The sequence below is a fragment of the Adelges cooleyi genome, unplaced genomic scaffold, assembly GCF_023614345.1.
Source record: "Adelges cooleyi isolate 19-005CV unplaced genomic scaffold, UGA_ACOO_1.1 ACOO_flye_CR_arks_rails_tigmint_CR_PRNA_8, whole genome shotgun sequence".
Classification (NCBI taxonomy): domain Eukaryota; kingdom Metazoa; phylum Arthropoda; class Insecta; order Hemiptera; family Adelgidae; genus Adelges; species Adelges cooleyi.
In genome coordinates this window covers 3808265-3831340 of record NW_026096513.1, presented here as the reverse complement: position 1 = coordinate 3831340, position 23076 = coordinate 3808265, and the positions used below count along the sequence as shown (strand labels likewise).

The 23076-nt window shown below is 31.1% G+C and overlaps 2 protein-coding genes across 5 annotated transcripts in view; one reads left to right on the top strand and one right to left on the bottom strand.

The window, feature by feature from the left end:
• Positions 1-8823: 8823 nt before the first annotated feature.
• LOC126845807 (coiled-coil domain-containing protein 170) lies at positions 8824-16516 on the bottom strand. Of its 4 annotated transcripts, none has more exons than XM_050584718.1 (15): positions 15999-16516; positions 14383-14481; positions 14190-14321; positions 13579-13872; positions 13352-13519; positions 12897-13041; positions 12658-12830; positions 12397-12597; positions 11870-12013; positions 11725-11796; positions 10967-11130; positions 10796-10904; positions 10589-10699; positions 10253-10378; positions 8824-10166 (listed from the first exon to the last, which is right to left on the bottom strand). In XM_050584718.1, the coding sequence occupies exons 1-15, from the start codon at positions 16056-16058 to the stop codon at positions 9918-9920; spliced, it is 2247 nt and encodes a 748-aa protein (XP_050440675.1). In that variant the 5' UTR covers positions 16059-16516; the 3' UTR covers positions 8824-9917. The 4 variants fall into 4 exon arrangements, with proteins under 4 accessions (XP_050440675.1, XP_050440676.1, XP_050440677.1 ...); XM_050584719.1 differs by having other exon boundaries at positions 10253-10354; XM_050584720.1 differs by lacking the exon at positions 15999-16516 and adding an exon at positions 14603-15557.
• LOC126845808 (thyrostimulin beta-5 subunit) overlaps positions 11031-23076 on the top strand; it is a 27604-nt gene continuing 15558 nt past the window's right edge. The window contains exon 1 of the mRNA XM_050584723.1: positions 11031-11144. The gene's annotated coding sequence lies outside the window, so the exon portion shown is untranslated. The remainder of the gene's footprint in view (positions 11145-23076) is intronic.

The following is a 23076-nucleotide window of genomic DNA, read 5'->3' as shown; positions in this document are numbered from 1 at the left end:
TATATTGTACACTCGGATAATATTATGACCACAAGCGAAGAAATCAAAACACCAGTAAAGCCGGGATGCTGTTTATTGGGAACACATTTTAAAAAAAAGCCCACTCGATTGAATAATTACATATGAAGCGTATGGTGCGTTTATCAAAATACACTGCGCCGTGTTATCATTAATTAATAGCACCTCCGACTTTTTGAAATAATCGATTTGATAAAATGTGTGTGTATCGACTGGACATATTATGTGTATTGTGTAAATTGGATCCTCAACATAAATCATAATACAACTCGACCTATTCCCGAACAAAACAGGTATTATCCATGTCTATGTAGTATGTAGTATGTACAAAGCACACATCTGTATAGTCTCGAGCAAAAAAAAAAATGAAAAACGGAAATGTCAATTTTGTATGTTGTTTTTTCTTTTTGATGATGCTTAATGACGACGCCTCGGCACGTTGAAAATATTTTCTACTGACCACAATCGTTTTGGTTGCTATGACCCGATTCGACAAAAGAGAGAATGGTTAAAGCTGTTTTTCTTTTTTAATCAATTTTTTTGTTTTCGTTTTCAATTGGACAGTCGATGAGTTTTTTTTGTCGGAACACATTTGGTACACTGTGGAAATAATATATAAAATTACATAATAGCTTTATAATAGGTTATTCGTGATAGGAGACATAATTATTGATGTTTACAAATCTTCTATTATTTTTAGTTTTTAATTCACATGAAACAAGGTCTTACTAAGGTCTTAACTAAGTTAATAGACAAACGATATTGTTCCATTTATTTCATAATAGACCTAAGTGTTGATCCGATTGTACCTGTATAATTCAGACACTACAATAGAATAGTAATTACTATTCTATTGTGGTGTCTGAATTATATTCCAGAGAATGGTTATTTTCATTTTTGTGAACAAAACTATATTTCATTTATGACATTCCTTCGATCGGCATTGGGTCTTATTTACACTGGCATAATATCTACCTACGGTTTATCTGGCATTGCGTAAAACCATAATACTAAGTACATAATTGTACAACGACTATTATACTTCTTAACACTTGTAAGGAATTAGAATGTCTTTAAATAGTTTATCATCATGACGGTTGCTTGTATGTTACATGACAATCAGTACTTTTTAATAATAATTATATTATGATTGATGATGGTTAATAATATCCCATTGCTGCTTTCAAATAATTAATTACAGTAACTGCCGTTATTATGTAAAATATTAACGAACCGACTAATACCACACAATGTGTCTTTTTAGACTGTTCTCGTTGTAGACATAAACCGTTTAAACAAATTAAGCCCGGTCGGTAAATCGAAATAGTTTTGAAAAAAGACGCAAGGTTCGATAGGTAAATACTAATAAACTACTTAGCAGTACTTCAAGCATTAGCTTAGCACCGTAACAACACAGCAAACATTTATTTTACAAGTGCAATAAACAGAGTTAATCGTAATACGACTATATGTTTATGTTCTTAATAACATAAACATAACATAAAAGTATATTATAAATTGTTCAAATATTATACATTACTATTTATTATTATTATTATTATTATGCGCCGCATAATACTATATAAGCTTATATCGGGTTATGCGATACTAATATTCTATCTAATTTAATTATAATGTTATTTTGTTTAAATGTCATTATACGGGTTACGATTTATGTCGGTCATAAAAATGATGAAATAGGTATGAAGACATTGTACGTTTTGTAGGTATGTATTGATAAATCTATTGCAAAATTATAATACTACTCAAAGCAAAAAAATGAATCGTTTGTCTCGTAATTATTGTACAAATCTATCGGAGCACTGAAATATATAGATGTTACCCCTGGGAAAAAATTAAGACATATCCAACGAAAGTAAAATATACTTGTAGGTTTAAAATCTTAAATGTTAAGCAAAATCTTTGCTTTATCAAACTGTATTTGTTTAACTAAAAAAAAAAATGAACTATAATTATTATAAGGGTTTGTAACTTGTGTGAACTAGACTTTTCATGGGCAAATATACAGAAATAATTTGCTAACTGAAATATGGTTATTAGCCAAAGAAAACTATAAAAGTACTTTTAATGTCCATAGTCCATATTATTTTTAAGAAAATTCAAGCTTTAGATTTATTTTTTTCAATAAAATCGATAGTTTTTTTATTTTATGCAAATTTATATAAATGTGTTAGTAAAATCTTGTTTATCGTTAAGACGTACTACAGAGTCTATCTTTTTTCAATACATGCAAAATTTGGGCATACGTAAACTGCGCCCGAGCTTTAATCAAGTGGAAAAAGGTTACATGTAAACTGCCCCCAGCTTCTTATCATCGGTATGAAATAAAAAATTTACAAAATTAAAAAAATAACAACTTTAACCACCAATGCATGCGCCAACGCATTATAATGCGATTCATTCGATTCCCATTTTAATTCTAGCTTTTATACAACTCATCCAAATATATTTATGTTTATAGAAAAGTTAAAAGAAATTCAAATAGAAACATATATTAAATTAAATAGTATAAATGAACCTTTTAAATATCAAAGTTCTAAAACAAAACAAAAACGTGAAAAACTACAAAGTTTAATTAATAAATATATTAGCGGTGAATCACCAATTGATCAATATGTTATTATTTGTCCTAATTTTAACAATCGAAGTATTATTAACGAGAGATATTTTGTAGTTTTGTTTATTTTATGTATATAATGGCTGTAACGAACTAAGTTATTTTTATTGCAGTTTACAAGTCACCTTTTTCCACTTGATAAAAACTCGGGTGCAGTTTACAATCGCCGCAAAATTTTAAACCCAGGACCTCTGACTCAGGAACTCAGTAGGACCCAGTATTCGTTTAGGAAATACAAATAAATTATATAGTTAAATAATAAGTTATAAAATAGTAAGTTTTTAAAACATATTGTGTACGTTTTCATCATTTGCATTGTTATATAAAGAAAACAAGTATATTTTCGAGATTAAATTAAGATTACGACGTCACGAACACCTATAATAATAATTGTAATTGTTTTTTTTTTAAGCTACGCTTATTATGGTTGTTATTTGAAGTTTCTGCGATTTGTACATCATAAGCATAGTATACTAGTGTTTAATATTTGAGAAAATTAACAAAATAAAACTCGATCCGTCAACACTGATTGTCTTTTTATTTTCGTCGGTTAAAAAATACCAAAAATCGATAGTGTTAATCGTTTTAAAGCCGAATTTTTGTTTGTCTTAATTAGTGTGTGAAAGTTTAAGTATAATGTTACTTTATTTTTTAGAAAACTATCAACAAATTAAAGATATATTTTATAGTGTCTGATTTTAGATATCCAAAAATGTTGTTCTGTACAAAAGTTATATCAAACGTATTATCAAAAAATCAATAAAAAAAAAAAAGACTTCTTTTCAAGAATAATATGGTGCACTTGATATGCAAATAAAAACATTTCGACCGATAATAACACCTGTGGCGGCTGCAACAAGTGTTAATGGCTGGGGAATTATTTCTTACAATTAGTTATAAATGCCGCACCTTAATTTCTAATAATCTTATAAGAACATCTAGCTGCTTGCAAACCGTGTTCATGCAGTATGGGCATGTCAATACATATTAATAATATTGATTCATCATTGTACCGTATAATCGTCGTAACTCGTGACAAGGCAACAGTGGTTCTCTCGAGACGCACTTGTATAAGGATGAGCAAACAATGATGTAATTGTTTTTTTTTTATATCTTTGATGTACACATATTTTTACCGATTTAACGTCGCACGCGCTCAAGTATCTTGTTTACATGCTGCAGTATTAAGCTCGTATATAATCATTTATCAACTAAATGTAATTGTAATACAAAACTTGTATTACAAATGACGAAACGTACAAAGAAAAAAATTGTAATTACTTTTTCCTAGAACGTCAAAAGAGGCATATTTAAATATCGAAAACTTTATAATTAATACAAATGTAACAGTATAACATTTCTACTAATTAACCATTATATTATGTAGGTATTCATTAATTTTAAAATATGGTCAAATAACATACCATTTATGAAATTACACAAATCATAGTAGAGTACAGCGAATATACACAGTGATAATCGCAAATCCACACAGAATGCTCAGTACAATAGACACATGGATTCTTTGGTCGTGATGGCAAGGCCAAATCGACGCATCCCACGTGTGCATTGTTATCAAAATTAACGTTGACGTCGATACTACTACTAAAATATTTCATCACGTGTATTCGGTTTTATGGAAAAACTGGCAATGCGTTGGCCAGACCAAAAAATATCTTTCAGGATGAATACTGACAGTAATATCCATTACCAAAACGTTAGAGTTTTATCATTAGCATTTGTAATCAATGTTTCGAAACGGTTGTTTATCTGGTGGTCACTACAATATAATATTGCCATTCGGTTATCGTTTAATGTCTCTGCTTAACTGTTCACTGCTGAAGGAAGAGGATGGCGATTTGCCTGATGTCCATGGTATTTGTGACATCTGCCTGAATGTGCTGAAAGCTAGGCGATATACCACAACTCAGGGACTACTTTTTTATTATTGTTTTAACTGTCCCGACTTTAAATCACTTCGAAATCAGATGACACACTTTACAAACACTAATGATAAACGAAATTGTGCGATACAATTATTTGTGCAATGTATGGACACAAAATATATATGGAGAATCAATAATCAAGTCAATTTCGTTCGTATACGTTTCTACCTTGTATAATAATTTTTCCGGTACTTTTTATCAGTCGCTGTGCATGTACTATGTCTGACATAGTACATGTATGATGATTCGGACGGAATTTAGCAATGGTAAATGGCGTTCCGATTTTTCGGTTTGAAAATCAATTTAACTGTGTTTCACGTGCATAAAATTTGGTCCCAACAACCACCGCGTGATGTCATCCGGTCGCGATTCGTCTTCGAAACGTGACTAGTCTAAACCGCCGTTCACGCAATGTCGTTACTACTATGCACTTAATAGTAGATATATTATACACAGGTAATAACACACTCACACAAACATACATTATACTGCACGTGTATTCTTCGTTACAAAAACAAATTTCACGATTGTCCTACTCGTGGGACCGATTTTTATGAACTTCAATAATAAATAAGCTGCACATAATATTGTTATTGTATTCAGCCGCGTTGCTCTAGGAACGCACAGTACAAACAATGCTCAAACCACCTCATATGGCCGATTTCAGTATATGCATGCAAAGTGAATATTGTTTTTTCTTTTTTTTCTCGGTGACACGCAAACGTTATTATTTTAATGATAAGAAATGTACAGTTTACTACCGCGTGTATACAGTATTGTGTACAAACGTACGATTGGATAACTTTCATATATGTAGTTGTACTCAAACTCTGACACATGAAAACTTACTCGAGTCCTTCTGGAAACGAGTAAAAACAAAATTACACGTAAATAATAATTTATGACAATTGAGGCCCATAAACGGTACTTCGGAAAAATACAATTAAGTACACCGAAGGAAATGTGCACGCAAATCTAGTTTTTGCATTATCATAATATTTATATGCGTCACATCCTTTGTTCAAAAACAGATTTCCTTTATTGAAACGACCTTGATGTGTTTAAACAGCAAAGTCTTTATTTGTAACTAATTTGGAAGGTCGATCAAAGGAAATGGTCTAGAATAAACAATACGAATTAGCAACAGCTACTTAAATCAGTTATCGGTGTAGAACAAAATTTAAATAAACATTTCTACTAGGTAGATAATTATTCAGAAAACACTCGTACATCGCATACGGAGATATTGGGTCCTGATAGGATGAGAATTTTATACACGTGTAAGCTTATATATTTACAACTTACAAAGAAAGTTAAATATCTTGCACACGTGATTTGAAATTCGGTTCCATTAGTCATAAACGCGATAATAAATTCAGACACCAAATTATACTATTTGCCATCTGTCATCGGATTCCACGATAATTATGTATTTACAGAATCTAACTATTTGAAAAAACATATATTAAATAGTTTTTTCTGATTGAGGATGAGTCATCATCTCTTGCTGTTTTATTATTTTTATCATCATTAATGTTGCTCTCTATAAATTGCTCTCTTTGTAACGATAAAGCTTTTTGTGACTGTTTTAATATTTTCTATGACTGTCGTGCCTAAAATGTATGATTTACATCTTAAAATTTGTAATTTCTTTCTCTGCGCAATATTTTTGTTATTTACACTCAATTATTATTCTATCACTAGCATAGAGTAAATAATCTTTTTTTTTTAATTTAGTTTTTATTTAGATCAATAGTTAAGTAATATTTTATTTATTCTATTTCTGTAAATATTAAGCTGTGTACTTTTAATATACAAGCCAAAAAAATTAATGTTTTCAGATTTGCTCCGAAGTTAATCAATTGCAATTTGTTATCAACTTATAATAAAAGTTTAAAATAATAGTTGTTTGGTTTTTAGAAATCGGAGTTTTAATTTAGCCATTGTACATATTAGTTAGTTAGGTTGGTCAATAAATAATGATTACTCCGTGATTATATATTTATTAATTTTATTAGCACATGTGGCATGATATTATTAATTAATAAATAAACGGGGCACGCGGACGTTCTCATGCGATACAGCTATTGATATAATAATTATACAGTTACACACATACCTTTACATATTGTATTGATTTCTTTTTATTTGTTACTTGAATTATTCATTATATTAGTTTTGATTATGGTTTTAAAAATCTAAATAATAATATATTCCGTTGGTTTTAATTTGTACACCAATTACGTTGTAGAGCAGTATGATTTTCATTAAGCACTCTTGTTTAATATACAGTAAAGTACTACGTTATGGATTGTACAGAACCCCATGTTGCTAATGTACCTGTTGTGAAATGTAATTAATACTGATGTTATTGTTCTTGCGGTTATTGCCCACGTTCACCTATAGTGGTATACTCACGAAATCGATTCAAACGAAAAAAAGGTTACACTCTAAATAATGTGATTTCGGCTACGACTCTGCGCAATCCTTTGGTTTAATAGCACGTTTTACATTCATACTGAAGATTCTCTGCTTATCCAATAACCTCAAAATACAAAATAGTATTAGTTGTATTTATCTATTTTGCCAGGCGGAATTGATTTAATTGCTTCGTGGATATTTTGCAAGACAACGGTGTCCGATGCCGGTGAAATCCACATTAGCTGCCGGCGTTTAAACCGAGTAAATTTTACACATGCGCATAGGATTTTTCATACGGGTGCGAAAAAGGACAAATTTCACATCGTTTATTCCATTCACTAATAATAATTATTCGGTTATAATAGTGTGAATTAATAGTAATAATTGCAGCGATGACACGTTCGCCGCGTGTGTGTGTGTTGTACATAGGAAAGTGTTCTGACATTCGGACACCAAAATGAGCGATTGTTTACGAATCTAAGTAAGTATGATATATATACTTCTGGGCTCTGGCGGTGTATGTCTTTTACACATCAAGTCAAACGGACACTTAATACAAAACGTACGCCTCCACAGGAGCCGTTTAACGGGCTCGCTCGTGAAAGTAGAACACACACACACAGCTGTATACCTACCGGGGATCCGTTGGCGAGATTTCGTCATTGGTGTGTAGTATGTACAAGTATTATGATGATAATGACTGAAAAAAAAAATAAGACTTAAAAAAGAAACACGGGCGAAACAACGCGGCGGTGTATCGTCGTTATATTATATTTTCACAAAATATAATTTGTCCTCGGCCCATTAGTCGCGGTGCATTGATGAAAAATATTGATTCGATTTGCACAGTCTTGGGTCCGCAAACGACGTCGTCGAAATCGTCACCGCAAAAGAAAAAAAAAAGAAATAACGACAACAGACATAAAGAACAATGAAATAATCACATAGGTAAGAAAAAACGTTGTCGCATGCGCTGTTGCTGATCGTTTCTGAAAATCACTCCATATACATATGCATATCCATATTATAATTTGTGTAAGTATATCGGTGTATACGGAAGTATGCAAACGTTTTAACGTTTAGAATAGTTTCGTCGTTGTAATTACTAATTAGTATGGTTTAAAATATTTCAACAATATTTATATTATACGCTTAATGGCAATTTATTATAATACTGTAACAGCAGCATGAACACATGTTTTGTCAACAACGATATTATGCAATTATTATAATATAATAACTATTGACAAGAACAAACAAGATCAACATAAATAAATATTAATTATTATTAAACCATAGTAATGGACCGATCGATCTATTATGTCCTCACGATCGCAAACTGGCAATTTTATTTCAATCAAAACCGAGTAAAAATTAACTATTTAATGTATCAACAATTATACGCAATCGTTAAAACACTGCACCGATTAGTACAATAATAATGTTTTCTTAACCAATAGTATAATTATTGTTAGAATTAGCATCGCATAGTTTCACAAGGCACCATAAAAAGTAACTAGCATTTTTGCTTGAATTATTCTTTAAATATTCGTGGAAATTACAAATTATTTAAATATTCAAAGAGACAGAACTGTTTTTTTAAAAGCATGCTAAAACATTGAAAAATCTCAGTCACATGATATAGAGATTAGTTGAAATATAAATAAAAAAGTTTTGTTGTGTTCTGGATGTTTTTTTGTTTTATACAATGTTATGTAAAATACAACAAGTAGTGCTATTCTAAAATCAAACACTTCGTTTCCACCAAATAGATAAGAAGCCATTCCACTCATTTTCATTTTACTAAATTTTTATGAGATTTGCAAAGGAAAATAATAAATAAGCGTTTGGTTTTTGGGAAATATTGATATATCAGATTATCTGAATTTTTCCTTTTATAAATAAGGCTAAATAATAAAATATTTGTTTAAAAACTTATATACACTATACATCTATTACCTATCTAGGTTTATGACATTTATTTAAAATAGTAGTTTTTTTATTAATTTGGATAAAAAAATTAATTAGAAAAAACCCGGATAATCCGTCAAATTAAGAAGCTTAAAATTCGGATATTCCCATCGTTGGTGACATTAAGATACGAAATCAACTTAAATACATTTAACTGTACCTTGTTGTGCATGTCACATAACAATTACAGTTGTTATAGATTAGGTCTGGCAAGCTAATATCTTATGTTTTATATAGTATTACAAGGTCAACCGTCAGACACGAACGGCTTAAAAAGTTAATTTAAAGTTTTTAAGACAACTAATAAGTATAATGAGTTATATTTATTAGTCGCATGAATATATTAAAATAAAGCTAACTAATCAACCATTACAACCGCTCTAATGTGTAACTTGTTAATGACAAAAACTATTGTATCAGGTTTTTGGCAAAGAGTACATTGTATTATTATTGGCTTTAAATTGTTACACTACTTGCCCTAACCTTAGTATTTGACTTTCTCCCGAATTACACCTATTTGTTTGTATAAAACGTTATCCCGTGTTAAATTTTGAAACGTTAACGTACTTATTAAATTTAATACTTAAATAATTTATAAATACCATTATTAATAATATAGTTTCCACGAATAAAGGATAGAAGAACGTGTTTCACCTTTAGCGGTAGTTTCTATAGGATATACTTATTAGCATACAATGGAAATGTCTTAAACGGTAATACAGTCTGTATAACGAGGTTTCAACTGCTATAACCTATGCGATACCTAAAAATACTCATGAGCTTCATACATTACACCTTTAGTAGCCAACCGCGATATAACTAATGGCGAGTTGAGGTGAATAAAAAATATGCGATAGGTTAGAGACGATATGATCTAGGACGAGAGAATGGAGTTAGTCCTTCGTCTAGGATTTTTAGGGCTTTCAAGTCTTTCTTAACGGTCTTTTGTTGTACGCGTTGTTCAAGATTTCAAAGTCGTCCACCGTCGGGTCTGACGACTCGGATGGCGCGTTATGAGCATAGGTCGGCAACGGGTCGTCATATCTCTTGGACAAAATAGAAAACTCTCTGTGGGCGGCCACTAGTTTAGAAATCTTTGACGTTATTTCATAATCCGTTGAAGAAGAATCCAGCGCCAACAGGCCGAGCACAGCCCGGCGGAAGTCTTCAAGCTGTAAACGACCAGTATTATTTATTTAAATCGTTCAAACTTCAATGGTCCAAAGCGCGATAATAATAGAAACCCCATTTGACTTACAGAACATTCTCGACGTTTGACTTCGCTAAGCTGGAATTTGATTGACGCCAGATCATCGTGTAGGATCCGCATGCTGTGATCGTTAAGAGTTTTCTCTTGTTCCTGCGATTCCGTACAAGATTTCAGCTGTAAATCGCATTGTTTTTTTTATTGTCACGCATGCGCGTTGTAACTAACGGCATTTGTAAGTTGTTCTTGTAAATTTAGCTTTTAGCTTATATAACGAGTTTTAAATGTGATGGAAATAGCAAAATTTATGTAAACGAAAAGCGAGTACGAAATTAATTGAAAAGTGTTTCGCCTAAGATAAAATCTAAACGGGTTAAATTGTTTTACCTGTTCCTTTAGGACAGTTACTTTTCGTGAAAAACGCATGCGTAACATTTCGGATTCGACCAAACGCTTTTCGAGGTCTTCGATTTTCTTTGCTCTTTCCAGTGAAGTCAACTAAAACGTTACAACGATACTATGTTAAGATCACGCCGAGTCACGTAGAACGGACTAGTTTAGGTCGCGGGACTAGTTTTAGTTAACAAACATAACCTTGCAGTCGCCGGCATCCGAGAGCTGTAGTTTTAGGTCTCTAATCTGACCTTTGCATTCAGCCAACTGTAACTGCGTTTTGTCTAATTGCTTTTGCAACTTTTTTGCTCTAAACACCGCGTGATTTAAATACCGATTTAATATCCAATTCCGTAAATTCGTCGTACTTACCGTAGATTGGCCTCGTCTCTTTCGGTTTGCATTAGGGTACGCATTTTCGTGCTCTCATCTTGCACGTTAATTTTCCGTCGCAACAAATCAAGATGAAGATCGCGCCTTTGTAGTTGATCTCTCAACGTACGTACTCTTCTTTGCAGCTGGTACACGAGGGCGCTCTATGAAAAAACATGTAAGTTATACCTATCCTTATTAACCGAGAAACGCATAAAATTAAAAAAATACAGAATATTCTTAACGAAGCCGATGGCGTACATAATATATAAGTGGTCGAAATTATATTACTTCGAATTCGACGGTTACGGCTTACGTGGGTACTACAACGGCATTGCTTGTACTTAAGTTGTAACAATAGCCTTCCTATTTTCTTAAAAATACAATGTTTATAATAGTATACTGTGATCGTTACGCGAACAATGATATAATAATAATAATGGTAATAAAATATAAACCACGATAATGTTGTATATATAAGGTTAAAAGTACGTTAGCCTAAACTATAGTTATATAGTCCAAAGTACATACAGATGTATTAAAAAAAATACTTACGCAGCAACGAGGGACTCAAAAGCGCCATTAAAATCTACACAAAGTAAATTTAATTAAGCCGTTTCGTATGAATGCACACGCACGTTAAGAGATTACTACAGCTGATCATAACGAACTACGATTAAAATGTGTGTAAAAGAAATAATTTTATAAAAACAATAGTAAATAAATATAATATAAAGATAGAACGTTGTTGGAAATACTTCTCTGTAAGGTAAATCGCTATATAAACGTTGCCTGGCTAATGACGTTGTATAAGGATAACCGAGCAGTAACTATCCCCACGAAGAAAACAAAATAAGATAACATCATAAACGAGAAGCGTCGACGGATTTAGTGAGTTCATACCTTATCGATGTTTTTGTCATACTCAAGTTTAGCCAGTTGTTCGGCTCTCAACAACAGCGATTCGGTGTGAAGATCTACTCCAACGTCTTTAGCTATTTGGTCCATGTGCATCGCTCTTGATAATTTGTCGAGAAAAGTAACAAACTAAAGTAAACAAAATCGATTATCCCTTTTTATAGTGTTTAGACTATATATCAAGTTAGTCATTTACGAAATGTAAAATACATCAACCTTACATCTTAGTCATTTACTCTTTAAACTCTAATAATTCTTGGTTTTATATTTTAAGCCCTGAAATATCATATTTAGTACAATATTTTTAAATACCACATTTTTATAAAATACAGGAATTAGGATGAAACTTTCGATAAGAGCAGAACATAAATAACTTAAGAACATCTAACAAGAGGCATGGCAGGGGATTGTCCCTGCTACGTTCCTCTATTAAGAGCATCTAAACGAGTACTGTTTTTAACGTTAGAAAACGAAAGAGACAACTAAAATTGTGTGACTTGGATTTTACTTACAATGGTTTTGTCGTTACGTAAGTGTTCTTTGGTCATCTCGCATACATTAAGTTCGCTCTCGACGTTGTTTAGGCGTGCCTCTAGGTTGCGTTTCTCATCGGCTAATACTCGGTTGTCTAGCGCCACTTTGTCTTGGTCTATTTGCAAACGTTCGACGCGGTCCGTCAATTTGATTATCCTGTCCTTGGATTCTTCGTGTAACTACGCATTTTTAAAAAATATGCTTAACAAGCCTTGAGTCTCACGGTACTGGCCATTTACTGTGTTTTTTGTGGCTAACTCGGTAACGAGTCTTTTCACCGCATCCTTTACCGCACTCTCGGTCGATTGAACATATCCGTCTGCTGAAGTCAAACACACAGCTAAGGATTCGAGGAAATTGTGCATGTCAGTTTGCAGTCTTTGACATTTTTCATCATTTCCTCTCAGGTCATCTTAAAAAAATAAACAAATGAAACGTAAGAAACACATACATTTAATTGAAACGTTTTAATTATTACTGCGAAGAGTAGAAATGGTGGCTTCCTGGCTAGCTAAGCTATTCGACGTGACTCCCAAGCTCCTGTTGGTGGCGGCAAGTTTCTCTCTGAGATCGGATAATTCTCGTTCCATTACCCTTTGTTGCATTTCTAAATGTTCTTTTTCCTATACATCCAAAGAAAAAAATGTATTTATTCCCTTCAGGGCAATGGTAAAATATCATTGATTTAAAAGTACACACATAGGCATTTTGTTGCTAAAAATGGAAGCAGCTATCATGATATAAAGACTATTAAATATAAATAAAAATATTGTACAGACTATCTATACTTTCAAAGGCTTCTCTTGAAATCATGTTAACTGCTGTAACTACAAATGGAATGTCTGTATAATGTAAAAGTATCAATGGTTTTATTTAAATGTTTACGGTTTGAACAGCGATCAATGTACTATTACCATACTTGTGTGACCATACTTGTTTTAACTTATCAATCTCGAGTATGTGACCAGCCGCTTGTCTTTGAAGGTTTTCCTTGTCCGCTAATGCTCTTTCCAAATGATCTCGACACTGTCTTAATTCCATTTCGACGGAGCTCAAGTTTTCGTTAGCGTTGATATTTTTTCGCCGAAGTCTTGTCAATTCCTAAATATTATAAAATAAATATACTTTACTTGATGATTATCATGTAAAGAAAAACTTACCTGGTGCATTTCAGATGCCTTAGATAGAACGACGTCTACAGCCGATGGTGAGTCGGAAGTCAAGGATTCATAACCTATGGCCATCGATGCTCTACTCACAAATTCCGCCATAGATCTTTTGGCCGAATCTCTAGCGTTTTCGGCTTGAGTACAGTTCAATTCAAGCAAATCTATTTTACGTTCCAATTCAGCGCATTTTTCAGCTTGGTGACGGGTTTCCCTGGCCAACGACTCTGAAGATAGTTCCGCTCTACCTAATGATGTAGTTAATGATCTCTCTTGTTCTTCTAGTTCCTGAAATTTAATTATGCCTCTTATTATATTGCTTTATACTTATTATAAATCATTGAACGGCGCTGTTAACTATTTATTTACGACTGAAAATAATAAATAATTTTTTTAAAAATGTGATTTTCAGTATCTGAGTTCGTTTTTGTTGGAATTTTACAATCACTACAGCTGAACAATGAAATGTTATCAATCAATTTAATTTGTATTGGTTTTATCTTCCTAGAAAATACTGATCACGAGTGAGGTTTATTTTCTTGTTAAAAAAATAATATTTAATGAACTTGTGAAGTATAATTGATAAGCGATAAAACTGACAATACCTTTATCCTGGTCCTTAAACTTGCTATTATAGAGTTTTGCCTGACTTGTTGTTCTTTAAGCATTTCCGTCTCGGCTTCAAGTTCGAATGTTCTTTGATCTCTTGACCGCAACTGACCTCTGGTATCTTGCAGCTAAGAAATGTAGATTTTTTTGTAATTGTGAAATTAAATGAAGAATACCATTGACTCTAACCTCGGATATAAGACGGTCTCTTTTGAACTGCAATGCGGCCAATTCGCTTTTCAGTGTAGATATCATTTCGCGATTGCTAATCGTATCTTCAGTGTCCATCTAAAAGTCAGATTACGTACGAGTTGACAAAAATGTTGAATATTGTAACCGATGTTTTATTTTTCGTTGAAATAATATTGCTTTAGCGAAACCCACAAGAAATAATGAAAATATGATTTACCTTCGGTTCCACGTACGTTTGAATTCTACAAATGATCTAGTATCACGCACACGCAACACACTACAGAATATTGTTAATTGTGCTCGGAAAATATTTTTAAAACATGACAATTTATTTCGTTATGTCATATTAATTACTGATACGATTTGAAGTACTAAACAACTAGAAAACAAATTAAATAAATAACACCAAGAGCCAAATACCGGTAGCCCTACTAACTACTTACAAGTCGGTGAGCAAATCGAACACTAAACAAAACCGCCTAGTGCGTAGTAACAAAATAGTGCGTGCATCATAAAGGTCCAATGGAATTTATCGATTCGCATGTCAAACGAAATAACATGAAAAAAACATGTACCTATCTGGGGTTGTCTTAATAACTAGGTTAACCTGCTATGGTATATTCTAGGCATATTTTTAACGAATGAAAACAATAGACCCGATTTTATTATTACAATATGTGTATAGATTTCCAACGAGAATGTATTGCTAAGAAATAACCCTACATAAACGAGGGCACGCACTTGGAGCCTTCATTCGTATAAGCAACCTTGCGAATATTCAGCACTACCACTCGCCTGGTACCTAGTTGGGTCACCGTTCACGATTGTGCGTGTGTCCCTTTATAAATCATAAAAAACCCAAATGACACAATAGTAGGCCGAAAAATCAATCGTCAAAAACTATTAATTCACCTCGAATCCAGCTGATTAAAGGTATGACGTGTACACGATAGTTACTCGCTGAAAACACCTCTATCAAATTAACTTTTGATTTTAGTTAATATGTTCTAAAATTGAACGCAGTAGACAGCCGTCAAGCTATATTAGGTCAAAAGGATTCTAGCATGTGCAATATGCATGTTTGATTTCACTAAACTGAAGAAAATAAACAGAATGTTTGGTAGTTTGTTACCGATATTGTATTTTATGACGCACATTAAGTTTCTGCGTTATATTTTTTTTAGAAAATATTTTTTCCCGTGAAAATAAACAATTTAACTGTTTTTCTTGGCTTAACTCATTAAAAGTCTACAAAAGATTTAATGATTTTGAAGTAAATAATTACACATATCTAATTCTAAGTGCTGCACGGTTATAAAAACTAACATCATTTTTGATTTTATGAGCATACACAATAGGTACATACCTACTATATATTTATATATTTTGAGCAATGCGAAGCGCCACAAGTTTACCGGCCTAAAACTTAAGCTTATTTCAAACGTTTGTACGTAGAATCAGTGTTTAGTAGGTCAAAATAAGAATTGAAACAATTAACGAGAACTTGTGCAAATATGCAAGTGCTTTATAAATGACGCTTTTGGAAACACTCGTATACAACTGTACGTGAACTAGTCAGGTGATCAAAGACGGTATATTAAACGATATTTTACTCTTTGACCGCATAAGATGTCGAACGCCCTCCAGTCTTCGTCAGTCGTGTGTTGGCCCATATCATGTCACACGGTCGTCGAAAACATTAACACCGCAGCGATCACTTGCACATTTCAATTGCGTTTGCTGTAATGAAAAACAATAGGTAACTTGCTGGTGTTTGCCTGGAACATGGTCGGTAGCGTTATGACTCCGGTCTATCGATTCTCCAAGAGTTCAGCGCTAAAATAAAGGCTCCAATGACGTTGACCCGACGCCTCGTGAGCGATAGTAACACTGTTGTGCGTGCGTTTACAAAACATGCCAACCGAGCGAATGCATTGGATGATGTTGTACTTTCTAAGGATTTCTGTTTACATGTATTTTGTTTTTTTCTTTTGACAAAGACGACACCAGAAGGTCATATATCTGCAAAATCTTTGAACGGTCACTTATTGTTATTATTGTAACGCCGGCTTATAATATGAATCCAAGTTCCATATTATATAACTGGCGAGCCTCGTCTTGAAATGAACAATATAATATTACTACTATATTACACCGAACGCGATATTATTATACACAACATTGTCATTGGCCACAATATTAGGTAAATTACAATTGACACTGTAAGATAAGATTTGTTTTATTATATACATGTATACGACAGGTGCGGACAGGATAAATTCTTTGCCATGTCGATATCGAGTTACAGCGCTGGGATTAACGACCGGGTGTCGACGACCATCCGATCTAGGATTAAAACCTGATAATACCCACAGGTGTAATAAACTATACGGGAAAGAATTATTTTCATTAATACGTGACAACACCTAAGATGTAGGCAATTTCTTTTACATATTGTAACTAAAAAATATATTTTTAACATTTAATTGACACTCTCATATGTTAATAATTGAGTTTCATAATCAATACATTTACATATAGTGTTTTTTGGTTGTGTAATTATTTTAATATTTAAATGGTAACTGGAAATATTACTGTTATTTTATCAATGATCAGTTAATTCGTCGTATAATATTTAAATGAAATTGAAATTTAAGTGTAGGTCAAACCGTAAAAGCCATATGATTTTATCGATTAAATATACATTTTTATTTAATTATTTATTTTGAGTATTATTTTGATAATAGATAGTTATACATGCAATTGTTCATAAAACAGCTATGAGTTATATTAGTTACAATATTTAATATATTACTATTAATTATTATATTTCACCTTTGATTTAATACAATTAATATTTATTCAATGGTTTCACTATAAAAATCAAATACACAAAAATAAAAAAGCAATAGGAATTTTCTCTTTATTTATTAGAAGTAGGCAATTAGGTTTTTTTTATCAAATATGATAATATATTTTGCTTCTGAGGAGGAAATTATGTGTGTGAGAGAAGGGTGTTGGTCATGCTCATATACTATAGTGTTAAATTAGCTTAATTAGTAAAATGCAAATTTACAAAAGGTTCTATTGAGTAACATGAACATGTTGAGTGTTAATTGTGGTTAACTTAAACTGTTTGTTTGTATTGATTAGTCTGCTAATAACGTATTCCTCCACTACTGACTGCTTAAAAATTATTGGTATTTAAATTTTAAATGAAATGCATTGTTCATAAACGTAAATAAGTGATTTTTTACAATTCATAATATGTATTAAACAGGTTAAGAGTTTATAAGTTATAATTCAGAAAATTAGACGTATAAATACGATACTGTATACAGGGTGATCCAACTAACGTAAGGCACTCATTTTCTCTAAACACATGAATATTTTGAGAATTTTTTTTTCCTTAAACTTGTAGGTACATATTTTACTACATTTTTCAATATTTTGAAAATTTTTATCACCAATACTTATAAGCCAAAAAGGGAGATTTTTGATTTTTTAAATGGCGAAATATGTTTTAACTACATAAATTTGTAGACAAAAAATAAAAAAAATGTGTTAGCGTTTGAATTTTGAATTTTAATTTATTTGTTCATTTGTTATGACTTTATAAAGATTTGATTTTTGACTGTATTTCTTAATATTTTCAAAATTCAATCGTTACTACAAATACGAGTAGTTTTATTACATAGCATAAAAATAATTTGACCTGTTACTGTACTCTGAATCATAATCAGATATAATGAATAACCTATAATCTAAGTAATCTGTAGATAAGAACCGTTTGTCTATCGTTATTTCAGAATATTTTATAGTGACGTCCTAGTTCTTAGAATGTTATCGCCAATTGGACAATGCAAACATAAATATGAATTTTATGTGCTACCAGTTTTGGAAAATTGAAGAAATATGATAATTATTATGAGGAAATGTAATATATATAAAAAGTCATAGGCCATAGCTAATGAACAGATAAATGAAAATAAAAAATTCAAACGCTAACATATTTTTTTTGAATTTGTTATCTACAAATTTATGTAATTTTTAGTTTGGTTATTTTATTTTGATGCATATAGTAACCTTGTCATGTGTAGTTATACACATACCTTGGTATGTGTGGTAACCATGGTATTTTTAGTAACTTTGGTATGTGTGGTAACCATGGTTTTTGTCTTTGTGATTCACAGAAAAGAGGATAACGTTAACGATAAAGATAATGCTAATGTAATGGTAAGGTTAGGTTAGGTTAAGAAATTATAAACATACCAAATATAAACATACCTACAAAAGTTATTTGTTTTGATAAGAATATTTCATCCAAGTCCCAAACCATTGCAACTGTAATCTAATATAAAATACTTTTAATAAATATTATTATTACAAACCAAAACTGTGTTTCTTATTGCAAACGCTGTGCTGAAGCAATTAACGTATTTTTATAGTTGTGGATACCACGACATTGTGTACTTATTATACATATTGAAGGAGTTGGTGCGAGTAACAAACTTTGATGTCACCCGTGGTAACGGGACATTTATTTCAAAATTCGTGTAATTTAGTATAAAACAAACCCTGTGTAAAACTTCCACTGCAATGTAATGTCTGCGTCAGAAAACTATTTATTGTAGACTGGTACACTTAACGAAACTACATACTTGAAACAGACAATTGACATTTCGAAAAAATATTAATTATTTGAATAATAATATGGGAAAGGTTATTACTCATAAGTGATGGACTATATGTATATAGTGAATTAAACAAGTAACTATACTTACTAGGAAACTAGTACTACAAATATCGACTGCTAAAAGATAATTAATATGATTTGTGTAGTTTATTTCAGTTTGAATATTTAGGAGTTTTTCATTGAAGTCTTTTCCAAAACAGCAGTTGGGTTTTAAAGGAAATAACATCAAATACAAATTGAATTCCTTATTCGATCTCATATTTTTATTTCTTTACAATAACAATATATCTGTTCATATCCAAATGTCCAATTCTTATAAATTTATAAATGTAATCATTCATAAGATTTTATTAAAAACTATTTGTGTTCGTAAACATCGTTTATAATGCGCGCCCTTGAACTTTACTTTCAAGTCAGTCGCTATTATATTTCAGAATATTTTTTCTTATACTATTATTACAGCATTACATATAGTATATACCCATTTATTCTACTTTGTGCATTATAGTTCTAAACGATCCATACAATAATACGAAATAAAGAAAAAAGTTGTCCAATCACAAACATACATAAGATTTCTTTTACTCACCTTAGACTGTTGTATTGAAACAAATATGTATTGAACAAAAGCACATGTTTGCCTAGAATTCGTTTTAGTTCATATTTAGATCCCTGTTATCCACTTTGGAGGTTTTATTAAAGATACCTCCAAAGTATCAGAAGATATAATGGGCTACTCTGAATTTTTTTAGTAGAGAAAAATTTGAAGACCACTCGAATTCTACAGACATTGGTATTATGTTGTTTCTTGCTATTTAGGTTACTAAAATTATTATTAAAAACATAAATTCCCATTACAAATTGGCAACCATTACCATTAATTATTAACTAAACTTAACCTAATAGCGATTTAATAAATTTTCAATAATTTCGAAGTCAATCATTGTTTTTCTACTTATATTCTTTTTTTTTTATAAATATAATTTTGTTTTTATGTCATTTTCATACATAATTTCACTATTATTTCAAATTATGGAATCGGTATACGCAATGCTGTTTATTTTGTATCACTTATCCAGCTAAAAGCTGTTCGTTTACTTTTTGTTTGTTTTTTAGTTACTCGATTGTCCCATGTACTAGCTATAAAAAGTAACAGTAATAACAGCGGTACTGGGTACATTAGAATTGATTATTATTTATTACAATTAACCTCATTAATCATTAGTCGTTACTATAATACAACATCACACCAGAATATAAATACAAAGCAGAATACTACAATGAGTACTGAGTAAGTTCAATTACAAATAAAATTAACAAATTACATATAAAACAGAAATATTACGTTAATTTATTTTTTACACGAATTATTAGTATAACATATAAATACAAATTAATCAATAATCTCCACACTTATTCAAGCCATACGTGCGTGTATTATTTATTTACTTAAATAACACAAGATAAACGTTGATATTTCCAATGTATTAACGTGTACACGCTTTACATATCCCGAGATAATGTATGATTTATATTAGGTATATTTTTCATGATATCTCAGCTGGAAAGTCTATGCCACATCATGTTTGCATTGTTTTTGCAGCTCTTTTCTTTTATCGCTAGGCGATTGGTCTCCTTTCATAAAGCATCTTCTGTCGTACAGACTAGCGGTAATTCCAATACCATATTTATACATTAGACATAAAAGTCAAATGTGCCTAAACTGTGATCGATTGTTTGAGTTTATTGAAATGTATATTTTGGATTCTGGTCACCGGATTAACTGCAGCGTTCGAAGGTGAGAATCGTGGGAAAAAAACAGTGCTTACAACTCATGGTAAAAGTATACATTATGCTTGAAGATCAATTTCAGGTCATCATGGTCGACTATTTATAGGACTTAAAACGAGCGTTGTTTATGAGACCTGTCGATTAAGTACAACTATGTAATTATAGTTCCAATAATGTTCGAGTTAGCTTAATCGTTTCATTCTCTCGTTGCTGATGCCTCTAAAAAAAGCAACACTAAATATGGCAACAACAGTCGTTGTTACTTACTGTAACTTACAGGTTTTTTTTACTAAAACATATAAAAATCAACTGAAAAGTTAATGCTTAATATATTAAATATTATACGCACGGTGATATTATAGTATTCTGTAATTAAAGCTAAGTAAACCATTAGTTCAATTCAATATATAAATAATTTAATGACTATATATTTTTATTATTCATGTTTTTAATATAAGAAATTAAATTACATAAAAATGCGTCACAACAATTATTAAATATTGTAAAATTAGTTTAAATATCGTTTTCGTCGCCACTCTTGATTACACTAGCGATATCTGTTGTTCAGTTTTGTAAAACACCAGCAGTTAATCACTAAACAGGTTAATACAGAGCCATCTACTATACGGTAGCAAGTAAACGAATATATTTTAAAAGAGACTCGCTATGTTAAGAACTTACAAAACATAAATATAATATAATTTTGTTCTGACGATATTGTCTTTATAGTTAAAATACAGCTACATACATAGGTGCGGATGGAGGGGGTGATAAGTAAAATGTATGCAATTTTTTTTTAGCCCCCCCCCCACAAACATGACCAAACTACGCCACTGATTAGAGAGAAAGAATTTAGTACAAAAAAATATCGGTATAAAAATCAAACACATTTCGAGTTAAATACTTAAATGAGCTATCCGAGAACGTTTTGAGGTAGTATATAATCATTTGTATGTTGAACTATATAGATATCAAAATGTATTTGTATGTTAATACTTGTATACATAAATTATAAAATACATTTTCTAAATGTAAATTTTTTTTTACTTTTCCGAGGAATAAAAACGATTTGTGGATATTCAAGACAATTGAACACTCCGCATAACTTTACTTTTAACTCAAAATGTAAAAAAAAAAATATATATTTTTAGGGAAAGATTTCAGTACCCGTTTTGGGAATAATACCGAAGTGCAAATATTAGAATTTCATTTTTGTAAAATTTGTCAGCTAATAAAATATAATAAAAACGTCCTTAATTTAAATCCTCTTAATATTCTCATTCTGACATGCTACTTTACGACGCGACGCTTTGTTATCATACAGACTACACACAATTTTCGAATTCTCAGTAGGGATTATAACGGTGAAAGATAAAAAAACTTTTTCACTCTCTCGGGTATCACGCTGAACAAACAACAGAAAAATATAAATTTTTTTCTTATTTGTTATTCGCCGACACGATTCTAGGATTATATCGTATACCTAATATAAAATTGTGTCTACAAAAACGGGATTGCAATTTTATTTAAAACGTGTTACAACATATATTACCGTGAACAATAAGAAATTCTAGAACAACATCACAAATTATTATGACCTATATATTTTACTTGACTTTACTTATAAATTGGCTAAATCCCGTACGCCTATATGCCTTTAAGCTTTTCGAGACACAACCTTCCCATCCGAGCGCAGTCTATTTACTTCAATAAATCCTCGTAAAATAATATACTGTTTATAACTACAATTATCTACAGCTATTTTTTTATATCTGCGTGTATCAATTGTTCATTTATATCTAAAATCATACCGTTGTATCGTGCTAAATGACAATACATTTTTTAAAAATGAATCCTATAATTATTATAAATACTTAAATTACAACATTCTAACTTGTTTTCTTATTCTTAGATATTTAAGTAGCATACTTTCAAAGTGATAAAACTATAATAATTTTAGTGCATTATTAGGCTAGGGTTCCTTTGTATCTAAAATGTGTAAATTTACTTCATTGTGACTTAAATTTCTTTATTTTGGAAACTTTACCCGATTCAAAAAAAAAGCATAAAATAATTAAGAATTTACTAAATTAAAAAAAAAAATTAGTTTTGTAAAAAAAAAAATTTAATAGTTGATTAATTATTTCTGTATTCAAATTAAGCATGAGAGGTGTCAAGTATTTAAATGACTTTGAAGTTTAAAG

Excerpts from the sequence above, each read along its gene's own strand:
- LOC126845807 (XM_050584718.1), bottom strand. The coding sequence starts at position 16,058 with ATGGGCCAACACACGACTGACGAAGACTGGAGGGCGTTCGACATCTTA. Across the intron at positions 12,831-12,896 it reads CACCATTTCTACTCTTCGCA|ATGACCTGAGAGGAAATGAT; the intron begins GTAATAATTAAA and ends TATTTTTTTAAG. Across the intron at positions 12,014-12,396 it reads TACGTAACGACAAAACCATT|TTTGTTACTTTTCTCGACAA; the intron begins GTAAGTAAAATC and ends TGTTTACTTTAG.